The sequence below is a fragment of the Delphinus delphis genome, chromosome 9 (assembly GCF_949987515.2).
Source record: "Delphinus delphis chromosome 9, mDelDel1.2, whole genome shotgun sequence".
NCBI lineage: Eukaryota > Metazoa > Chordata > Mammalia > Artiodactyla > Delphinidae > Delphinus > Delphinus delphis.
Window position 1 is genome coordinate 33208662 of NC_082691.1, and position 23196 is coordinate 33231857.

The following is a 23196-nucleotide window of genomic DNA, read 5'->3' on the forward strand; positions in this document are numbered from 1 at the left end:
GGCGGCAGTCTGGGTAGTGGTGTAGAGAGACACTTGCCCTATGGCTGGCTGCTCATCACTGTGGGAGGCCCACGTCAAGGCAAAAGGAGTCAGTGGCATTAACTTGTTCTACTCTGATGCAGCCTCACCTGCAAGATCATAGATGCTCTTGGTGGAAAGTTCCTGGAACCTTAGTGGAGGATTTTTTTTTTTTAAATACAGTATGACTTAACCTAGGGAAAGTTGTGACCTGCTGCACAAAGGAGAAGAGACTGTATGTTTCATTAGGAAAAAAAAGATCACTCCAACCAACAAAAGATCAAGTCCTCAGTTTTTAAATGTAGTAGATTGCAACATTTTCATTATGTCTTTTAAAGCCATTAATTAGAGTCAGTAATTGACTTGTTGGTTGAAGGAAAGCTTATCCCCTTCTTCCTAGAAAAAGCTGGCCATGGTCTCTAATCATGGAGCTCCGGTTTTTGACAGGCTCTAGCAATCCTATCTCACAAAATCTTTATCCATTGGCTGGGCTTTCTGGAAACTTTTCTAGCCTTACCAAAGATTCTTGAGTTCTTCTTTAACTGCATTCTTTAAGCGGTGCTTGCCTGAAAGTCATGCTGGCTTGGGTTATATATGTGGAATGAAACTGATCTTACACAGTTCTTACACTGAGTCTTGGCATCTGGGCACAGCTTGAAAGTTAAAAGTTGTTTTTCCTACTCTTTTGGAATGTAGCTTAGAAAAGTAACTTTTGGCTAAATACAGTACTCAGTGGTATCAAACTTCACATGAAATGAAATCTTGACAGTGTGTTATGAAAAAATATTTAACATGACCTTTGCAGTTTAAAATATTGACCAAAGAGGAGTGCCTGTTAGGTGCAAAATTGTTAACAGCCATCTTTTTAAAAAAAAACACTCACTACAGACCAAATGCTATGTTAAACATTGTGTGTGTGTGTGTGTGTGTGTGTACATACACACACACACACACATTACACTTCACAACAGCCCTGTGAAATAAGTGGCGTTATCTCTGTTTTACAGACATGAAAGCTTCTAGAGGTTAAGTAACTTGCCCAAAGTCACCCATCTAGAAAGGAACAAAGCCAGGATCTAAACTTAGAATTTTCTGCTTCCTAATCATGTTCTCTTAACTACTACACCTCAGTTTTTGATAACGTAATGCAGTTGGTAGGTAAGTTTCAGAAGCAGCAGACCGGTAAGATGTGGTTCCTACAGCTATACCAGGAAGATAGGCACATTAAAAAGTTAACCTATAAAACAGTTGGCAATTGAGCATCAGAAATCATGGTGTATAGGTAGTAAGTCCAAGAACCGTAGCAGAGAGCTTCAGTGAAGAGACGGGGCTTGAACCATCATTGAAGGCAATCAGGATGTGAACAGGTGACAAAGGATGTGTACTCTAGCTGTAGGATTTATTGTGTGCAGGCAGAGGAATGGGAAAATACAGTGGGAAAATAGTAGACCCATCTGGTTACAGAGGAAGCACCTAATAGAGAAAAGTGAAAGACTTTGTGAACAACAGATTAACATGATGAAGCAGACATTTAAGAAACAAGAAGATGAGTTGGAAATGGGGAGACTGGTTGAGAGGCTGATGAAAACCTATTATAGTTTCTGGAGGTTTTTGGGGGAACCAAAAGAAAAATGAGTTCAAAAAGGAGCATAAAGAAGTTTTTAAAAGTCAGTAGGACAGGGCTTCCCTGGTGGCGCAGTGGTTGAGAGTCCGCCTGCCAATGCAGGGGACACGGGTTTGTGCCCCGGTCCGGGAAGATCCCACATGCCGCGGAGCAGCTGCGCCCGTGAGCCATGGCCGCTGAGCCTGTGTGTCCGGAGCCTGTGCTCCGCAACGGGAGAGGCCACAACAGTGAGAGGCCCATGTACTGCAAAAACAAAACAAAACGAAACAAAAATCAGTAGGACAGGTACATGTAGAGGAGGAGTCAGATAACCGAATGGAAAAGTGAGGATACTCTTAGGAAACTGAGTAAAATGCATGGAAGGAGAGATGACGTAATTTTGCACACACTGAGTTTGAGGACATAAGGATGTAAAAATATTCGGGAAACACCTGGAGACGCGAATCTGGAACTCAGAAAGGTCAGGGCTAGAGTTATGGGAACCAGTCCAGGTTGTCGATTGAAGAGCGTAGTGGAAGATGGAGTCTTGGGCAGCACCCATGATAAGAGGGCAGTAGGGAGATGAGAGGACAGTGAGAGGTGGAAATACTGAATGGTTTATACCATGAAAGTTCAATTCAAGAAAGCCTCTAAAAAGGAGGGTGGACAGCAAAGTGTTGGCTATGTATTTGGTTGAGGTAATCTTGCTAGAAAAAATCTCCAAGCTAAAAGACTGAGTAAACTGAGGTGAGGTGCTAGAGTGGGAATGAGAATAAAGGGTAGAGGAGAAAAATTCACGTCTTAATTGATGGCTGATCGGCCTGGAATGGTGAAACTGTCTTTGAACTGAGAACGTGGACCTTGATTCTTAGTTCTTCCAACACTATGACCTTGGCCAAGTTGAGTGCTGGACTAGACAATATCTAAGTTCTAAAATTCCTCTGTTCGTTGTATAAGCCATTTATGAAGGGACTGTTGTGCTTCACCTCTTCACAATGTAGTTATTCCTGTTGGCTTTGGTATGAAAACTCTGTTACCTAGCTGTTAACACCATGTAGGAAGGGAGATGTTTGCATACATCAGTCAAGTAACAGTTGTCATCTAGCATGACCTTTAAATGCATTAAAGGAAAGCAAAAGTGACGTCTGTAATGCAGACTTGTTAAAGTGCTCTTCAAAAGGTTTGTGTAATTAGGGGGCACTGGAAAGGGGGCAGCAGTTTCCCGCAATAGAGTTTACTGTACTGCCCTGTATATTCACCTCCTTTTACTCAAACTTCAGGGTTTTGTACGTTGCTATCTTTTTTTTTTTGCGGTACGCGGGCCTCTCACTGTTGTGGCCTCTCCCGTTGCGGAGCACAGGCTCCGGACACGCAGGCTCAGTGGCCATGGCTCACGGGCCCAGCCGCTCTGCGGCATGTGGGATCCTCCCGGACCAGGGCACGAACCCGTGTCCCCTGCATTGGCAGGCGGGCAGACTCTCAACCACTGCACCACCAGGGAAGCCCTGTATGTTGCTATCTTTAAAAAAAAAAATCCTCATTTTAAAATAGTTTATTTCTTAGTCTCAGGTTAATCAAGAGAAAGGTCCTGTCATCTAAAAAAATAATACCTAAAATTCTACCCTGGAAGAAAACACTAGTGAGTTTTCATATTAAAGGAACATAGGAAGACAATGTGTATAGAAATAAAAACGTCTTGATAATTCAGTCAAGCACCTGACATCTGAAAACCTAAAGAAGAAAATTTTGTAAGAAGTTTTCAGCTTAAGGAAAAACGACATGGCTATAATAGACTCCTTCCATTATGTACAGTCTACAGAAACACTCTGGGCATTATTATCTGAAAATCCTCTGGCTTTCCCTGCGCTACGTGTGGTTTCTGCCTTAACGTCTTAGCTTCCTTTTTGATATCTTCTGACCTTACACATTTTGTTGACTTGAAAATCTTCTCTTCTTCTTTTCCTCTGAGTCTCTGTTAGTCTGATAAAGCTGGCAGACCAAGAAGGGCCCTTGGATGACATAGTCTCCCAGTTCCTGTCCTTGAAGTTCTGAGCATTATTTTATTTTATTTTTAAACATGAATTCTCCCAGTGTATATGCCAAAAGGAGTGTTCAGAGTTGATGACATAGATTTTATATACTTGTTTTACAATCCAGGATAAACTAGACATAGGGAAGAATTTATAGTGAATGAAATATTGCTTTCAAAGTCATAGTTCTTAGGATGTAAATTTAGGAAATAAGCTAAACTTTGAGGCATTTTAAAGAACTGAGAAGTACTTGGGCATCATCTAAAGACACGAAGTGGAAACATGGACATCCTTAAATAGGAGATAAAAACTGATTCTGGACTTATAGCTCATGCTTCCTTAAAATCAACATCCTAAACAAACCATTTTGGGCTATTTCTGGTACTTCGGGCTAAATTTTCTTGATGGAAATTGTAGAGATAAGAAAACACAAACATCTGAGTGAAATTCATGATTTTTATTCACATGGTCAAACCACTGAGGTGATGTGAGTTAGGCTAAGTTGTGAATTTTACATAGTAAATGCTTATTTGATGCCATGGTTATATGAGTGACGTTTATAAAAGGACAGGGGTAGGGCATGTGGCGTGGGCCTCTGTGCTACTTGGTCCAGAGAAGTCAGCCATCACTTGGATGGTAGAAGAGAACAGTGTTGAGTGTCTACAATAAACGTGAACCTGGCGGTGGTAGTGGCGAAGAGTTTGTGGCCATATCTTGAGAGATGAATTCAAATGACAAATCAAGCATACAGAAGTTAGGAAGAGAGGTCAGTGTGGATGAGAACAGAATCTAATACCCGGGAACCATTTAACTAGACACTCTTACACCCTCATATTCCTTCTCAAAGCTGATGTAGTTGATAATTTTCAGCAGTTTAGATTTCTCTGTTGGTACGTTTCTGCTCTGTCCTGTTGCTTATTTTCTTCAGCTCCTCAAACTTTAATGTAGAACCTCTGCGTTTGATGCTCTTAGTGGTATTTTCCAAATTCCTTCTCATGGGGTATATTATCACTCCTCTGAGAAATACCACTGAGCAATCAAACCCAAATTATAAATGGGGTGACTGCTGTAAGTTCTAGAAGATCTTGAAGCAGATGAAGCCCCAAGAAGCCAATAGCCGTACTAAGATGTATAACTTGTGGTGAAAGTGTTAGAGAAAAAGATATCTGCTATGGAATTTTTTTTTTTTGCACCTCTCTAGGGGAAAAAAAAAAAAGATGTGGTTATAACTGCAGCCCGTTGTCAACTTCGCAGAAAGGTTTTTCCCCGCTCAGTGTCCAGAAGTTGGACATAACTCCATCAGTTTTCACATCAACCATGAACTCGTTCTCTCATGCTTCCTAGCATTCTTTCTAGTAAAAGTCATCTTCTCATTTTTTCCCTATGTGGGATCCTGCTTTACTGGTAAAAAGGATCTGATTGTATTCTCATTAACTAAGAGCTGCACTTACCCTGGGCCTCTGATTCTTCTCCCGTGTCATCTTTTCCTTAGATAGAATTCTCTTGGGAAATACTTCTCATGGAGGCCCAAGGAACTGAGTCTTAATGAACAACCAATTGTCTTGTATCACCAAAAGCATGATACTAGGAATCTCAAAGACCCCAACTTTCCAAGATGCTCTGTCTTGTCAACTCTCTCATTCCCCTCACGTGCCTGTTCTCGTATCTTGCTTTCAGTCATTTAAAACTCCTCTCCTTTGCCATGTCTAATCGTTCACCTGAACCTTCCACTATTTTCTTTATGGTGTGTCTTTCACAGGACTCTGTCTACACCCTTTCCGGGTCAGGAAGCGTATAAGGTGGCCAGGATTCCTTTAGTTTGTTCTTCTTGATGAATCTACAAGTTGGGTTGATACGTTGGAGAAATTCCTTGTTGAACAGTAGTATCTGAAGATAACGGTGACAGCTTTTTTTGATTGGAAACGTTCCCATTGGTACCAGTTCAGGAAGCAGAAATCTCATGGGATTTGAGTTTCGCTGGATCTCTAAAGAGTTAGAATTTTGGAGACTTATTTAAGAGGTGATTCGTCAAGTTAGTTAGGTCTAGAGATAATTTTAGGGAAGGTGGGGAGAATCTGTCACATTGAGTACCTGATGAGCACAGTCCAGTGATGAATTTTGCCACATTTAGAAATGCGGTTTTTTAAAATGCTGAAATACTAATTTCCACTCACCGTTTTTCCTGGCTATCTGCCTCTTCCTTTCTGAGGAATGGAGAAGCAGTGTAGTTAATCTCCATTTTCTAAGTCTACCACAGACTTGAGTGGGCATGTTTGTTAAGAGAATAAAAGTGACTCTGCCAGCAAATGACTAACCTTCTTTCTGGCTGCCACAGGATTGTGAACATCTTATATTTCTTGTCTTTAGGGAACATAAAATTCTTATGTGGAATTATAGCCTGGCTCCAGCCCTTCCAGTGGCTTCAGAGCTACTATGTGATTTGGGGAAGGGCCGGGTAGATTAAGTTTTGCGAAAGTGTCAAGTGAGGCCCTGGAAGACAGCTCTGGTTTCAAAGAGCATTAAGAAGGCCCCAGAGGACTTGTAGCACATTCTTGGTGTAGTATTCCTTGTTCTTGGTATTCATAAGAAGCCGTGGGGCTTGTTAGTACCTTCCCTCATTGTGCTTTAGAGCTACCCTGATCAGCTGTTACAGTGTTCAAGGTGCCTTTGGCCCTGGATTTTTAAGTCTCTAGGACCACTTGGAGAACTGGTTAAATAAAGCTCCTTCAGTTTCCCTCAGGGAGGATCTCACAGTAACATGCCACAAAGCCCATGATTGTCAACATGTGAACAGAGAGCTGAATGGTATTTTTCTCTCCTTTGTCAATAAAAAAGGCTTAATTTGTTCTATGTCTATCATACATCAAAGTGATTTTCTTCATCCTGGGAATAGATCCCTAAATACTGAAAGATACAGATGTACACGCACACCACTTTTTAAAATAGTTATTAAGTTATTGTCTCTACTTCCAAAGAAAGCATCTGCACATGCCCAGATCATGTGGTAACCTAATTTAACTGTAGCCTTGTCAAGTTGGTTTTGGTGAACAGCATAATACATGTCTTTTGCCTACTGCAATGAGCCCAGTGTAGGGGTATTTATTTAAAAGCATTAGTTCAGAAAGATGTCAGTGTGCAGAACCCATTCAAGAATAAAACGTGTCTTGATGAATCCCTTGTTAATAGGGGAAGTAGTGTGTGATGCTTTTTGGGTATCTGTTCCCAAGATGGAGATAATAATTTTTACCTTCAATACACATAGAAAACATAAGCATTTTTAATTGACAAGGAATAGAAATAGATCATTTAGCTATCAGTTTGTATATAAACAAGGGAATAATAATCTGAAAAAAATATATATGAAGTGAATCACTTTGCTGTATACCTGAAACTAACACAACATTGTAAATCAACTATATTCAGTTTAAAAAATTTAAAAGTCCAAAAAAATTGTATATTCTCAGTTATGGGTTTGTGAAGTGTTGCTGTGAAACCCTATCTGAGGGAAGTGGAAGGAGCTTTAAAAGGTGATCCATGAATATTTCGTGTTGGGTTTCTTCTTTGTGCACTTGTTTAAAATAGAACTTATTGCTGCTTAGATGAAATGTAATTTTGCATACTTACCTCAATGGCATAGCTTTAAATAGTATGTCCATATGTGAAGCAGGACCAGCAGGCATATAAAAAAGTGAAAACTACTTGAGTTTTTGGTGGTAATGGAATAAGGTAGATTTTAAATTAGTTTGTTATTTTATGTTGTTGTAAAAATCAGAATATAAGGAAATTTTATGTGGATACTGGGTAGAAATTGGGTGAATTCTACTCCTATATTTGTAAGTGTTAAAAGGGTGGTAAGGGTTTCCCTGCTGGCGCAGTGGTTGGGAGTCCGCCTGCCGATGCAGTGGACGCGGGTTCGTGCCCCGGTCCGGGAAGATCCCACATGCCGCGGAGCGGCTGGGCCCGTGAGCCATGGCCGCTGAGCCTGCATGTCCGGAGCCTGTGCTCCGCAACGGGAAAGGCCACAATAGTGAGAGACCCGCGTACCGGAAAAAAAAAAAAAAAAAAAGGGTGGTAAATTTGGTAGTGAGTTGTCATTACTGTGGATTATACTTGGCAAATTTTAAAAGTTTATCTGACATTTTGGATTAACTTGAATATAAAGACTTAATAACTTTTTAAAATTCCAGAATAAAAAAGATGCCCAGAATGAAACCACTTAGAAATAACTCATTATTAACACTTTAGTGTTTGTTACTTTCTAGGTTATTTTTCTTGCGTGTATATTTTTTGTAAAATGTGTAAAAAAAAATGACCATTTTATTTTGTGGTCTGTTCTTTTCACTTAATGTATTTTCAGTGTTAACAGTACCTCCTACAACATTTGTAGGGGTTCATAGTACCCCATTCCATGGATTTATCATCCCCTGATTTTTTGAACATTGTGGTTATTTTCCATCTTTTCTATTGTAAACAACACAGAGATGAGCCTTTTTTTTTTTTTTTTTTGGCTGCACTGCATCTTCGTTGCTGCGTGCAGGCTTTCTCTAGTTGTGGTGAGCGGGGTTGCAGTGCGCGGGCTTCTCATTGCAGTGTCTTCTCTTGTTGCAGAGCACGGGCTCTAGGCGCACAGGCTTCAGCTGTTGCAGCACACAGGCTCTGTAGTTGTGGCACGCGGGCCCTAGAGCATGTGGGCTTCAGTAGTTGCGGTGCGTGGGCTCAGTAGTTGGGGAGAATGGGCTCTAGGCGCGTGGGCTTTGGTAATTGTGGCACATGGTCTCAGTAGTTGTGGCTTGAGGGCTCTAGAGCACAGGCTCAGTAGTTGTGGCGCACAGGCTTAGTTGCTCCGCGGCATGTGGGATCTTCCCGGGCCAGGGATCGAACCCGTGTCCCCTGCGTTGGCAGGTGGATTCTTAATCAATGCGCCACCAGGGAAGTCCCAGAGGTGAACTTCTGTGTGGGAAAATTATTGAGGAAACTTGCTCGCAGATGTTAATTTATTAGCCTGTTGTTCAGAAGACCAAGTGAGATCTGGGTAAAAGGCAAAGAATGGGTGGTTTTTGCTGAGTTCTTACCTTGTGCAGGCATTCTGCTCATGCTTTTCATGCACTGTCACATTTCAGCCTCGATAGCAGAGTGTACTGTCATTTGCATTGGAGAGATAAAGCATTTGGAGAGAGAAAGCATTTGAGAGTCCACATTAATTAAAAATAATAATTTAGGGTTCAAAAAGCAATTGTCTCTATTATCTTCACTTAAAATGCTTCATAGTTACTGAATAGGTCTCAACCGGTTGTGTTTGGGATTTGATTATAACGTTCCCTTTTTTTTTTTAATTGGAATATACTTGCTTTACAATGTTGTGTTAGTTTCTGCTGTACAGCAAAGTGAATCAGTTATACATATACATATAACCACTCTTTTTTAGATTTCCTTCCCATTTAGGTAACCACAGAGCATTGAGTTCCCTGTGCTACACAGTAGGTTCTCAGTAGTTATCCATTTTATGTATAGTAGTATATAGAGTTCCCTCCTTATTTGAAGAAGTTTAGAAAATGAAACCTATGCAGTTATATTAAACAGCATTTTAATTTTTAACCCGTTGGAATCATTAAATAGTGTAAACATGGCTGCATGGTTTAGTAATTTAGAAATTTATTCCGACTGGTTCTCAAGTCTTCAGGTTCCATTGTGTGAACTCAGAGGTGTGCCCTAGTAAAGATGTTACACCAGTTAAATCATGTTCCAGGACTAGACTCTATTAACATGTTACTATGAAACCCTAAAAAGATGTTGAGGGCTAGCTTTTCAGGAGGGCTCTGAGGATCTGTGTTGTCATTCTGTGGTAGGTAGAATGGTCCCAAAGATGAATGTGCTGCTTGGCACCTGTAAATATTACACTACATGGTAAAAGGTACTTTGCAGATATAAGTAAGGCTGCAGACCTGGATTGTCCGCATGGACCCAGTCTAATCCAAAGACCTTGCTCTGGTAGGCATCAAAGAGAAACAGCAGAAGAGAGAGTAAAGAAAAAGCCTAAGCACGAGAAGGATTCAGCATGGTGTCACTGGCTCTGAGAAGTAGGAGTCCACGTGCAAAGATCAGAGAGAGGCCTCTAGGAACCAAGGGCAGGTGCCAGGTGACAACCAGAAAGGAAATGGGCACCTCAGTCCTACAGAAGCAGGAACCAGGTTCTGCCAACAACCCGCATGCACTTGGAATTCTCTCCTAAAGCCTCTAGTAGGGGACACTGACCTGCCCATGCCTTGGTTCTTGGCCTCATGAGTCTCTAAGCAGAGGATCCAGTTGAGCCGTGCTGTCCCTTGACTCCTGACCTATGGAAATATGAGATGATAAATGGATGTCCTCTTTCTTAAGCTGCTAAACGGGTAGTGATTTGCTACGGCAGAAATACCAAATTAATACCCACTCCTTGTTGAATACATATTTGCAATCCCTTGATTCATTAATCAGCAGTTATGTCTCAGATGTCAAAAGCTGCCAGGCCACAGCTAGTCAGTTGATCCCTCTGAAGTTTCAAAGTGAATTTTTAAAGCTAAAGTCTGTCTTTCACACATCTGTAAAAGCTTCGGAATTCTGTGGAAATCTCAAAGCTTATTTTTAAAGCTTTTAGAAGTACAAGCACTGTAGGCACTGTTCACAACTTTTCGGTGAAACATATCAGTCCCTTTTATGCTAGTTGCCATGTGGGGGCCATGTAGGTGGAATGTTATAAGCAGAAGCATTACTGGTTGTCAGGGAGTTCAAAATTTAGGTGGGAAGAAGGGTCTTAAATATATGAAATATTAAAGCAACTACAGATTGGACTTTGCTCTTATAATTTATTGTTAAGCTCAACTATATTACTTACAGTAATGTGATGATGATAGCTAACACTCAGATAGTACTTACTGTTTCAGGCACCATTCCCAGATGTTTTATAGGTATTAACTCGTTTAATGTTCACAGCAGTCCTGTGCTGTGGGGTGGAGAGCTGTGATTCGGTCTCAACAAACAGAATCCCAGAATTTCTCTCAAGGTTGGCATAGGAGATTTCCTAGTCCTGTTTTAGGCTTTTGGATCTTGCGTTCTGAATCTTGTTCTTCCGGGAAGCCCTCCTGTGTTAGCGGTTTTTGTAGATAGACTGTCTAGTTGGAAAGGGTCTTAGTTGATCTGGATTCATGCCAATACAAGAGTTTCTAATATCACATCCCTGCAAGGTTCTATAGGACCTACCCCTACAGATGGGAGATCCTTACCATAGAAGATCCCTAGAATGTCTAGTGTTGAACTTATACTCTTGGTACAGTTTAGAAACTTAGTTCCAAAGAGCACGATGACTGAGAAAAGACATGTAAGGAATGACATATAATGTGAAATAAAAGACATACTAAGACATGAGTTTGCAAATTGTATTGTCTTTAAAGATACTTTGTTAAATACATTATATCATATAAATCTATTGAAGAATCATTTAAATGTGACACAGATTGAAAATACTCTGGTCTTACCAGAAAATGGAAAGAAATAACTTGAGACAAAAATTTTTTTTTAATTTAATGATGTACGCATAATCAATGTTTTATTTCATTGTTATAGCAAAACCCAGAATGTCCAATGTATACTTGTTTCCTTAAAACACTTTTCATATACATGAAATTTTTATTTGTCAAAAAATTCATGTTGATCAGCAGTTAGGGCTTTGGGGAAATTGCTGTATCAAGAATTGTAAGAGCAGCTTTGAAGGCTGAAGGAGCAGATACACCTGCTCTTTTGAAAAGATGTCAGTGTCATTTGCTTGCTCTTTTCAGATTTTATTCAGCCAGTACATCTATAGCTTCTCCTGTTCTTTGTGCCATGAAATTTAGGAGATTTCCACAGGAAGGAATGGACTCCAACAGTTATTTTTCATCTGTTTGTTAAGATTTGCACTCCCTCTATCTCTGTTGGGTAGATTAGATTGCTATAACATCACCACCTGTTCAACTGCTGGCTGACAGATACAGCTTCTCCCAGGAGGCTCACGCTTGTTCTCTTTTTATAGTGGATGATTTGGATAGGAGGCGGTCATAAAACAAATCTTTAGAACAAACCCTTGGTCGGGGTGCTTCTGATATCTACCTTCCCTTATAAAGCATCTTCTGTTGAACCTTACGTAGTAGACCATTTCCACTGTGATAGCTCTGATGATTTGAATGTTCGTAGGGCTAAAACACGCCTTTCTGCAGCTTCTCTCCACTGTTCTGAATTTTACCCTCACCCTTTCAAATATTTGAAGCTAATGATCATGGTCCCCCTAAGTCTTCTGTTCTCAGCAGCAACTGTGAACATTTGACTTGCATTCCTGATCACAAATACGTGTCAGGAGTGGTACTAGGAGTCATGGTCAGAATGATGAGTAAAGGAGTCTATTTCAGTGGGCTTGCAGTCTACTGTTGGAGACCCTCAGCTAAAGAGGAGATTTCACTAGCATGTGGTAGTGCTACAACTGAGGTACGTATAGAATGCTATCAGAGAATAAACAGGGAGGACTTCACTCCATTGGGGGAGGTGGGGGACTCATGAGAAGACGACAGCTAGGTTGGGACCTGAAGGACAAGCAAGTGACAGCCACACAAAGTGGGGAGGTGGGGAGGCATTCCAGACAGAAGAGCACGTGGCAAGTCTCAGAGCAAAGAAAGACCATGGTGCGTTCACAGAATTGCAAGTGTTCTATTTTACTAAGGCTGGAACATGGATTCTTTTTTTTTTTTAAAGACATGGATTGTAAGAAGAGGTATGGAAATAGATGATACTGAAGACCAGATGAAAAGAATACTATATATGCAGTATTAGATATTGGACTCTGTCTTGGTGTCATGGGAAGCCTTTGAAGAGTTTTTTAGTGAGAGATACAAGATTATATCTTATATAATATATGATGTGGTATGAAGAGAGATAAATGAGAGACAGCGGTCTGAGTTGGGAGAAGATGGTGGGCTGAGCTAAATCAAGGGTACCTCACTTCTTGGCTTGAGACCCTGGGTACATGGTGGTACCATTCACTGACTGGGGGTATGGGCCGTGGAGCAGATTTATGGGGTGGAGGAAAGTGGTAAGACAGTGACTTCACATTTGGAAATGTTGAGTTTGAGCTGCTAGTGGGACATTTAGGTCTTGGAGGTGGATGAATATGAGACTTTTGGGCCCTGGAGGTGCAGATATAATTGAAGCCCTGTGAGTAAATGAGGTTGCCTAGAGAGAATGAATGGAAAGAGAAGAAGGTCTAGAGGGCTAAGGATAGATCACTGAGGATCATCAAAACCAAGACAGAGGAAAGGGAAGCCTTGGGAGAAGAGAAGTAGCAGTCAGAGAGAAAAGAGAAAAGCCTGGAGCATATGGTGTCATGGAATCCCAGTGGTCAAGAAGAGGGGGGTGGGTAACCTGCCAAACCCTGCAGAGAGGACAAGGTAGATGAAGACTGCTCCATCCATCTCACTGTCTACAAGGAGGTGACCACCCTTTGGTCGTCCTCCTTTGGATGCTCTCGACTCCTCCTAAACCTAAACAAATGGTACTTCAAAGCATATACAATCCAGATGTTGATTTCTCTGGAGTCCATCATTTTTTTAATGACCTGAATGTTATTTTAGTAATATTCCTAAAAACATTGTTGTCCACTTCTAGATAATCACATTTCCATTGTTAACGTATACTATGCTTATGATCAACTAAAATTTATCACATCTTTTTCATGTGAACCTGTCTCATAGTAGATCTATGTATGCATAGCAGACTTAAATACCAGACTTAAAAAGCCTGCGTGTAGGACTTTATTCCACTTTATTTTGTTAGTTTCAGGACACTTCTATATATGTATTAGTCTTTGAATGGTCAGCTGTTGTCTAAGTTATAATAAAATGAATAGGCATATCTGTATGTGTTCAACAATGTCTATATGAAAATTTAAAAATATCCCTAACAGTCTTGAAATAGATGAATAAGCATAAGCATATTTTATCATTCCAGCATGCTTAGCAAACACATCTTCGATATGGCGAGAGCAATTATTAGGAAAAGAACTATTTGTTAAGTAAACTATTAGATGGAGAGCAGTACTGTCTAGACAGATAAATAAATAACTTTCTTAATTTTCTAATTATTGGTTGACATTAACAGGCAATCACAAGTTTATCCATGTGTCATTCTTGTGGCAATATTAACTCTTCAGAACAAAATAATGAACTTGGAAATAGGAAAACAGGCCTCCAAGGAACAAAGAAAATTGTTACTGAGCCCATGGTTATTCCTTCATAGGACAGAAGTCTAGCCACCATCACTGCTCAGTTTGTGTCTTATCCAAAAGTACGTTGATGGCTTTAAGAAGCATAGTTATTTATTTTTCTAGAATTCTTTAAGTCCATAGTATCTTAAGATTTTATAGTGTTTTAAAAGTAAGTACATTTGGGAATAAAACAGGGAAGAGTATTGGCTTATGTTTCTTCTTACATTTAATTTAGGTAATTGAGAAAATGGGTTCTGTGTTTTAAAAACATTTCTATCATGGGATCAACATTTAAATGTTTCTAAGATTAATAGATTTACTAAAAACCTTTAGGGAATTTGTGAATTCATGATCCTATTTAAAATTAGTTTTTAAGAATGGCCCTGAGGTTAGGTAAGACTTTTGCCACTGTTGATCTGTCCTCCTACAATGACCTTTGCTGACTTTCCATCCAGCTTCACACTTGGTTTTCAAGGGTCCGTTCCCCCAGGAAGCCTGCCATGTCTTCTCAGTTAACCTCTCCCATGGACGTGATCCCTGGCGCTCAGGGTTTGCATTTGACACTTCCTGTTGCCTCTTGAGTCTTGTACTGATGCAAAACAGCTTTTCGAGCATTTGTATTTTGAGGCTGAAGGCACTATAAAGTGCCAGAGAAAAAAGACAAAATACTGGAACTAAGACTGGCTCTGATTCTTGTTGAATTTCAGGGCTATTTTGTGAACAGTCCTGCTGGTTATTGAAGATAGGAAGCCAAAACATTTCAGCATTTTAAAACATTTTAAAATTGCTGGTGAGTACCCAGAGGAGAGAGAAAAATTAGAGATGTGTTTTATCATTCTCTCAATTATCCTCTCTTTAAATATTCACAAGAGCAAATATACCCGAAGCTGCAGATGTGTTTTGAGTTACATGGTTCTTTTTATACTGAGTAAACTATGTTTTAAAGTTTAAGCTTCTTAAAAAGCTCCCTTGCAATTTTCCTTGTGCTTGAGTAGATCGTGTCTGTCAAACTGCTGATGTAGTAACTGAATCTTATCATTTGATTGGATCATATCATAATTTAATACCTAAAACACAGTGAAGGCCATGTTCCTTTACCAATGAATTAAATTAGAGGAGAACAAAATAAAAAGTAAAGATTGATTGTCAGTTGAAATGATTATAAGATTAAAAGGTTGAGTCTCGGGGAAACTAAGATATTAAGTAGAGCAGTGCTTCTCAACCCTCGATACAACCTAGATAGAATCACTTAGGGAACATGGAAACGCAGCAGCAGCAAATACTGTTGGCTGGACCTCTTCCCCAGAGATTCTGATTTAGTTGGGGCCCAGGTATCAATTGTTTTTTTAAAGCTCCCCAAGTGATTCTCATGTGCAGTCAGGTTTGAAATACATGAAAATCCAAGCTATTTAAAGAAAGCATTTCTTGGTAGACAAAACATACTGACTACATAGGTATTTGACAAGAAGATACAAGAGAAAAAGATGGAGAGAAACTTTTAGTGTAAAGTTAATAGAGGTTTACAATCCATTATTGACAGCTCTGAAATATAAAAGCCCTGAAGAAGAATAGGGTTTCATAACTTACTTGGTGGCAAAAATCTAACCTAAACTGAATATATTTAGTAGAAAATCCTGAGGCCTTTCCTAGTCTGTCTTTATCCCATTTAGTATGAATAATCATACATTTCATTGCAGAAAATTTTTTTTGGCGGGGGGTGAAATAGAAAAGGATAGCTTTATGACTTTGCCAGGCAAAGGGGGGCACAGTGGGCTCCTGCCTTTAATGTGTCCCCGCAGAAATATTAATGTGTCTGATTTCTTATTATAAGTTACTGCCCAAGACCTCACTGAGGGTGTGCCCTAGATAGGGTACCTTTCTGAACTATATAAAATGTTGAATTCTGAAATACATCTAGCCTCAAGGGTTCAGACCATAGTAGGGAAGGCTTGTAATAGGGAAGACCAGTGTAATAAGGTACTTCCTGTCAGATTAAGAACAATGCATTTCTTCTAATTTCCTAGGCGGTGGTTTAGCACCCGCGTTAAATAAAAACAATGGCGAATGTCAGAACATGGCTCTTGGCTCTATATGTCTACACTTTTTTTCGAAACTGATCTGAGAAGAGGGTTTCACTTCTGTCATGTTGAGAGGAACTTCTGTTAACCAACAACACAAGTAGATCAAGTAGAAAAAATCATCATCTCTAAAAGACTTTTCAGCGTAACAAACTACCGCCAAATGTCATGGTTTAAAGCAACACACATTTATTATCTTAACCAGTTCCTGAATGTTAGGAATTCAGGAGCATCTTAGCAGGGTGGTTTTTGCTTTGGATTGTTACCAAAATGTGGGCCAGAACTTCAGACACCTGAAGACTTGACCGATGCTGGAGTGTTATATTTCTTTTTCAGTGCCAACAGGTCCCTTATTGGTGCTTAATGAAAATTCTAGTCCCCGTTTCTGCAGTTGTTCCAAGTTTTAGTTTTCAGTATAAACCTAACAGTTATTTGCTAAAGGAGGCTTTGAGTCCTTCTAAGATGTTCTGAAGATGTCTGCTGCGAGTCCCTTCTTACTGGGGAGTGCCTTCCCTTTGCATTTCCTTGTCCTTCCTCAGGCAGCTTTTTCTCTCCCCTAGGTTCTGTCTCTGTTCTCTTAAGGTTACCTCTGCATCCACCTCCTGTGGGTCACTGAATGGGTGTTGATGGCCCTGGATAGTGTGATGAAAAGATGGCTGCCTTGGAGGAGCTTCTGCCCAGAAGACAGGCATTAGTCACAATTGAAAATGATGAATTACATCATTGCTTGTGTGTTTAAAAAAAAAAAAGAAGAAGAAGAAGTGCCGGGAAGGTGCTCTAGGAGCCTCTAACGGGATCTTACCCAGTCTGTGTTTTGCTTGGTCTGTTCTTCCCCCTTTGTGTTTTGGAGGAAGAATAACCTACCCTTGGGGTTTTGGTCAGGAACAGTTTCCCTCGGGGGCAGAAACATAACACTTTTATGTCTTCCCTGACTGCAGATGTTCAGGGGATGTAGTGTAGTACAGTAGAATAATCTCATTTACTTTATGTGGAAAAATACAAAAAAAGGAAAAAGCTTAGATTCCTTGTAACTTTAACTGTGAAGTTCTTCTCTTTCTCACTGCTCATCTCTCATCTTCTTGGCTTCCCAAAAAGTGCTATGTTGGTTTCTTTCTCATCCCCTCTCTCCCTTTCTTTCTGTACCAAATCTTTGAAAAGATGTAGTTTTAGACAGTTTTGGGACTATAACAGTTTCCTTTTCTGAGCTATTTCTATTTTGAGCCTTATTTCTAATTTGAGAAAGAAAAACTGAAGCTCTCATGACGAGAATATCAAGTATGGAAAACTGATGGAGGGTGGAGAAGGCAGTTTTTGATCCTCTGTATGCAAATTAAGTGATCCACCTTCTGCATCTTTTTCCATCTCTGCTTTTTTCCTGTCTCTGAGCCACTGTGGAGTCTTCCCTAGAAGCTCATAAAATCAGGAAGCCATCCACAAGGTCCCAGTGAGTGTTTCTAATCTGCATCTTTGTCTACCCCAAACATTTGTGACACTGTAACAGAGGAAAATTCTGAAGAGAGATGCTGTTACTACGATAAACCTTACACGTAATTTCAAATATATAAAATAGGCACTCATTTATATTTTATTTTGTTGCTGTTTTATTACTACACATACAAGTATTTATAAAGGCTTTCCTCTGATTAATCATCACTCCTGTCTCCCCCAGCTCTCCTTTCCCCCATAAGTTCTTCAACTATAAATTCTTCTACCCATGAGTATTTTTGGGTCTCAGACTCCCACGGTTAGAAAGGGACGGATTATCTTCTGATTACAATATAATTTTCCTGAGAAAGTCTTAAGGAATCGACGAATCAGTTAAATCAGGAGTATATATACCCTTTTGAATGGCACTCATACTAGCCAGCCAGGGAAAGCACGGCAGTAAAGCAGTATGGCGGGGGGCGGGGCGGGGAAGCTGCCTTCTTCAGGGATGATGATACCCTGGTCATTGTGAAATTGGTCCTAAACAGAGTCCCAGTGACTCACTGGGCTACTTTTGCCTTCACGTACATCAATGTAAATTAGATTGATTTCAATAGCAAATCTTTAACCTTGAGCTTTCATGCTCTGCCTTTAAAAATGTCATTAGTATAATAAGCTGCAGGACCCTTCCAAACTCAGTATCACCACCCCTGCAAACACACACACACACACACACACACACACACACACACACTCTCTCTCTCTCTCTCTCTCTCTCTCTCTCTCTCTCTCTCTCTCTCTCTCACTCTTCTAAGCTTAAAAGATTGTGTCCTGAAGAGGAATGAGCTTGCTTATTATGAAAATTTTTTGCTATCAAACATAGATTTCCCAAAGATTATCCCCATGTTATCTTTTTTTTTTTTCCATGTTATCTTTGAAAGTGACTGTGGTTATCTTCTTTGGTCTCTGTTTTATGTTACTCTTTGAGAATGTTTTTGAGAAAGGATTTAAGCATATGTGTTGGGGGGGGAGAGAGAGAGAGAGAGAGAGAGAGAGAGTAAGCAAGCAAAAATCTGGACAAATGAGTGAGGTTTAAGGCACTTAGGGTATTAAAGGTCATCTTGCCCCCATTTCACCTGCCCTGTGTGTTGATAGCACTTGCTTTCATGCAGCATAATATCTGAAATGGTTGCTGTACACCTGTGAGGCCTCAAGTGATCCTTCATTGTATTCAAACAGAGGTCAAAGTAAACTAGGATCACCTACCTCAATTTTTCTAGAATTTCTCTATAAACTAGAATCTTTGAGAGATAAAGAATATTTAATATCTTTGCCACAGTATTTTGCCTGTTTTAATAATTTATTTGCATTATTTCTGATGTTACACAGTTATGTTTTTGAGGTACTTCTCATCATCATGGCATAAGTACCCATGTTTTCCAAAGTGTACATTCTGGCAACTGTTTAATTTCTCTTTAAAGTAAGTCCATCAGATTCTATGAGGGTTGGCCTAAAATTCCTATGCAGAGGTTTTTCCATATTATTAAAAACAAACAAACAAAAACATGGCAGCAAACTTAATGCAACAGCTCTTAACTTTGGTTGCATATCTAAAAACAAAGCTACATTTTTCTTCTTCTAATTTGGTTTTTCCCCCTAATATTTTATTAGGTGCAGAGAGAGCTAGCAGCTGTTATTGCTTTGAAAGCAAGGAAGTCTGGTGAGTAGTCTTTCGTGGGGCTGGAGGAAGGTTCTGATTCTTTGGGGATATTTCACATGTCCTGTGGTTGTGAGCAGTTGAATGTATCTCAGGAAGCTTTGGTATAAAATGCAGAAAAGTGTCTCCATTATGTTTTAAAAATTATCCTACCATCAAAATAGCACAGGTGTATATCTCGTTCTTTAAAACTAGATATACACTGCCTTGCTTTATTTCATACTTCATGGAAAAGTGAAATAAAAAATTTAAAATATGTTTGTAGTCCACTGCAAGCATGGAAAAAGTCTAGGTACCCAGCAAAAGAAAGCAAACCACATTGCATTACCTATCATAATGACAGAGGAAACTAAATAACGTAATGGTGGTCTCTTTTTTATATTTTTCATCTCAAAGTAGCTTCTTATAAAAATAATTGAATTGTCTCATAACATTTAATAGCAAGCGTTTTCCATAGGGACTGATTGTGTGGCTCTGATTCCTAATACCTTAGGAAACAATCTGTGGATGTAAGAAGTGGAAAGGAAAAGGGAGCTTTCAGATACATCTTGAGGAGAGAAAGCCAGGCTCTGCTGAAATTCGATATGAAGTAGAGACTCAATGAGGTAGAAAAAAACTTGCTTTGAAAGGAGGAGTGTCAGGAGGAGGCATCCTTTGCTGTTCAGAGGCAGGAGGTCACTGCTAAAGTCTTGTTCTAGTTTAACTTTAATGTTCAACTAGAATAAGACTTAGATAATGTTAAACTAGATGTTAAACTAGAATAAGACTTTTCAGGTGAAGACTCTATGACAAAATCAAAGAGTTGCCAAAGTTTGAAGAAATAAGTGGAACAGAAATGTCTTCAGAACAGAAATCATACATTTTACATCTTCCTTTTTCTAGCTAGAAACTGTAAAAATTTGCTTTTCTCTCAGTGACCTGGAATCAAACACACCTTAGTATGAAGTAGCTTATTGTGTTTATACTATATCTTTGTTGATTTGGCTGATGTAGAGGATGCAGAGACTGGGTCCTGTAAGGGTGGTGGAGAAGAGACACAAGGAACAGTAATCTGGACCCACAGAGCTCAGGCAGTGTGAAAAGGGCTCCTCCGAGGACAGGGATTAGATCATGGGTGTCTGCATAGGTAGAGGCCAAGATGGAGAAAGGACACCAGTATAAAGGTTGTAGGAGGGAAGTCTTAAAAATAACTTGTGCTAGAGCTGATGGTGGTTCCTGTAAACATAAGGAGACAAAACTTACAGTCTGTATGAGTTGAGATGACAGTGCCTTGGAGGATAGGGGTTAAAAAATTTTTTTCTTAAGTTTCGGAAAAAGTTGGGAAAATAATCAAAAACATATATTCTTGGGCTTCCCTGGTGGCGCAGTGGTTAAGAGTCCGCCTGCCGATGCAGGGGACACGGGTTCATGCCCCGGTCTGGGAGGATCCCATATGCCACGGAGTGGCTGGGCCCATGAGCCATGGCCGCTGAGCCTGCGCGTCCGGAGCCTGTGCTCTGCAACGGGAGAGGCCACAACAGTGAGAGGCCCGCGTACCGCAAAAAAAATTTTTAAAAATGTAAAAACATATACTCTTGTCATTGCTGGAGAAAAACAGAGCAAGTAAATACAGATGGGTCTGGAGAAGGGGGTTGCTAATTTACACAGAGTGGGATGGATAGGCCCCCAGTAGGGCACATTTGAGCAAAGACGTGAAGTCACTGAGGGGTGAACCTTGTGGACATCCAGACAAGAGCCCTGGGCAGAGGTGTGTGAAATGAGTTTGAGGAACAGCAAGGATGTGAGAGTGGCTGCAGCCAAGTGAATGAGGCAGAAAGAGGCAGGTTTTGGGTGTCAGCCTAAGAAGTTTGAACTTTCTGGAGGTGAAGAGAAATGAAGAGGAGTAAGCAAGACCCCCACACAGTAGCTTGTGCAAAGTAAAAGACTGGTATGAAGTTGACTTTATTACGCCATCACGTTAACATGTCTGTTTTCCTTACTCTTTCATCTGTGGAGCTTGGAGTATGAATACTACATTGGCAACCTCTCAGGGACAGAGTGAAACACAAATGCACCAAGGATGGGGACATAGATTCATAGTTTTTCAGAAAAACCACTTTTCAGTGCGTTCTAGCATAGTTACTCTATAAGCCAGTAACTCCATGATTGGAGGTCTAGCTTTGGGCGTGATCAGAGACGCATGTGAAGATTCAGGTAGAAGAAACCTATTTCATTGCTTATTTTAACAGTAAGAAATTAGAAACAACCCTTAAGTTCCCATAATAGAGAAATGGTAAAATTGATCAATGAAATGGAATGTTACATAGTTTTTTAAATGATATTTCAAAGAATTAATACAGTAAAATGTTCAGTGGAAAAAAGTGTGTGCAATGAGCCTGTATTACTTGTCTTTATCATAATGAAAATAGCTTCATTTTTTTCTTATTAGTATAGCATAGTCATTGAAAAACTTTGGTAATACATGAATGTATGAAGAAGAAATGGAAAAATCACCCATCATCTCACCAACAGAGATAACCAATAATACTCTTTTCTGTATGTATTTACAGATATTTCTCTATTAATATGTAGATATTATATATATAATATATGCAGTTTTATAAAAGTGATTATTTTTTACATGTGCTCTTTTATTTTGTGATAATTGTGTATTCACGTGCAGTTGTAATAAATGATAAGGGATGACACGTTCCCTTTACCCAGCTCCCCCCAAAGGTAACATCCTGTGAAACTCAAGTACAGTGTGACAATCAGGATATTGACATTGATACAAAACATTTACATCACTGTAAGGATCTTCCGTGTTTGTCTTTTATAGCTACACTAACTTTCCTCCTACCTCTGTTTCCTCTTTAACCTCTGCAATTAGCAATCTGTTCTCTATTTCTATAATTTTGTCATTTCAAAAATATTACTTAAATGGAATCATACAGTATGAACCCTTGTAGGAGTGGCTCTTTTCACTTGCCGTAGTTCTCTGGAGATTTATCAGGTTGTTGTGTATATCAATGGTTATTCCTTTTTATAACTGAATAGTATTCCATCATATGAATGTGCTACACTATATGTAACCATTCACCCACGAAGGGCATTGGGGTTGTTTCCAGTTTGGGTCATTATGAATAAAACTACATGTGTAAGTTCTTGTGTGAATGTAGGTCTTTATTTCTCTGGACTAAATGCCCAGGAGTACAATTGCTGGATTGTTTGGTAATTGCATGTTTTGTTTTTGTTTTTGTTTTTTGCGTTATGCGGGCCTCCCACTGCTGTGGCCTTTCCCGTTGCGGAGCACGGGCTCCGGACGCGCAGGCCCAGCGGCCATGGCTCACGGGCCCAGCCGCTCCGCGGCATGTGGGATCCTCCCGGACCGGGGCACGAACACATGTCCCCTGCATCGGCAGGCAGACTCTCAACCACTGCACCACCAGGGAAGCCCTGCATGTTTTGTTTTTTAAGAAACTGCCAAATTGTTTTCCAGAGTGGCTGAACCATTTTACATTCTCACTAGCAACGTATATGTGATGTAGGTTCTTGCATCCTTGCCAGCATTTGATGTCGCTATTTTTTAAAATTTTAACCATTCTAATAGGTTAACCATTTAACCATTCTAATGGGTGTGTAGTGACATACTAAAACTGTAGTTTTAGTATGCATTGCCCTAATGGCTAGTAACATTGAACATCTTTTCATGTGTTTATTTGCCATCCGAATGTCTTCTTTGTGAAATGTCTGTTCATATCTTTTGCCCATTTTCTAATTGGATTGTTTGAGGGTTTTTTTTACTGTTGAGTTTTGAGATTTCTTTATTCTAGATAGCAATCCTTAGGCAAGTATTTTCTCCCAGTCTATAGCCTGTCTTTTCATTTTCTTATCAAAGTCTTTCACAGAGCAAAAGTTTCTAATTTTGGTGAAGTCCAATTTATCAATATTTTTTAATGGATCATGTCTCTGGGTTAAGTCTTTGTCTAGTCCCAGATGCCAAAGATTTTCTCCTGCATCTTTTTCTTCCTTAAAAGTTTTTATAGTTTTATGTTTTATATTTGAGTTCATGATCCATTTTGAGT

At 39.8% G+C, this 23196-nt stretch overlaps 1 protein-coding gene across 1 annotated transcript in view; it reads left to right on the top strand.

The window, feature by feature from the left end:
• RAPGEF5 (Rap guanine nucleotide exchange factor 5) overlaps nucleotides 1-23196 on the top strand; it is a 219151-nt gene that overhangs the window by 62022 nt on the left and 133933 nt on the right. The window contains exon 7 of the mRNA XM_060020399.1: nucleotides 19087-19135. Within this exon, the coding sequence (XP_059876382.1) occupies nucleotides 19087-19135 (49 nt within the window). The remainder of the gene's footprint in view (nucleotides 1-19086; nucleotides 19136-23196) is intronic.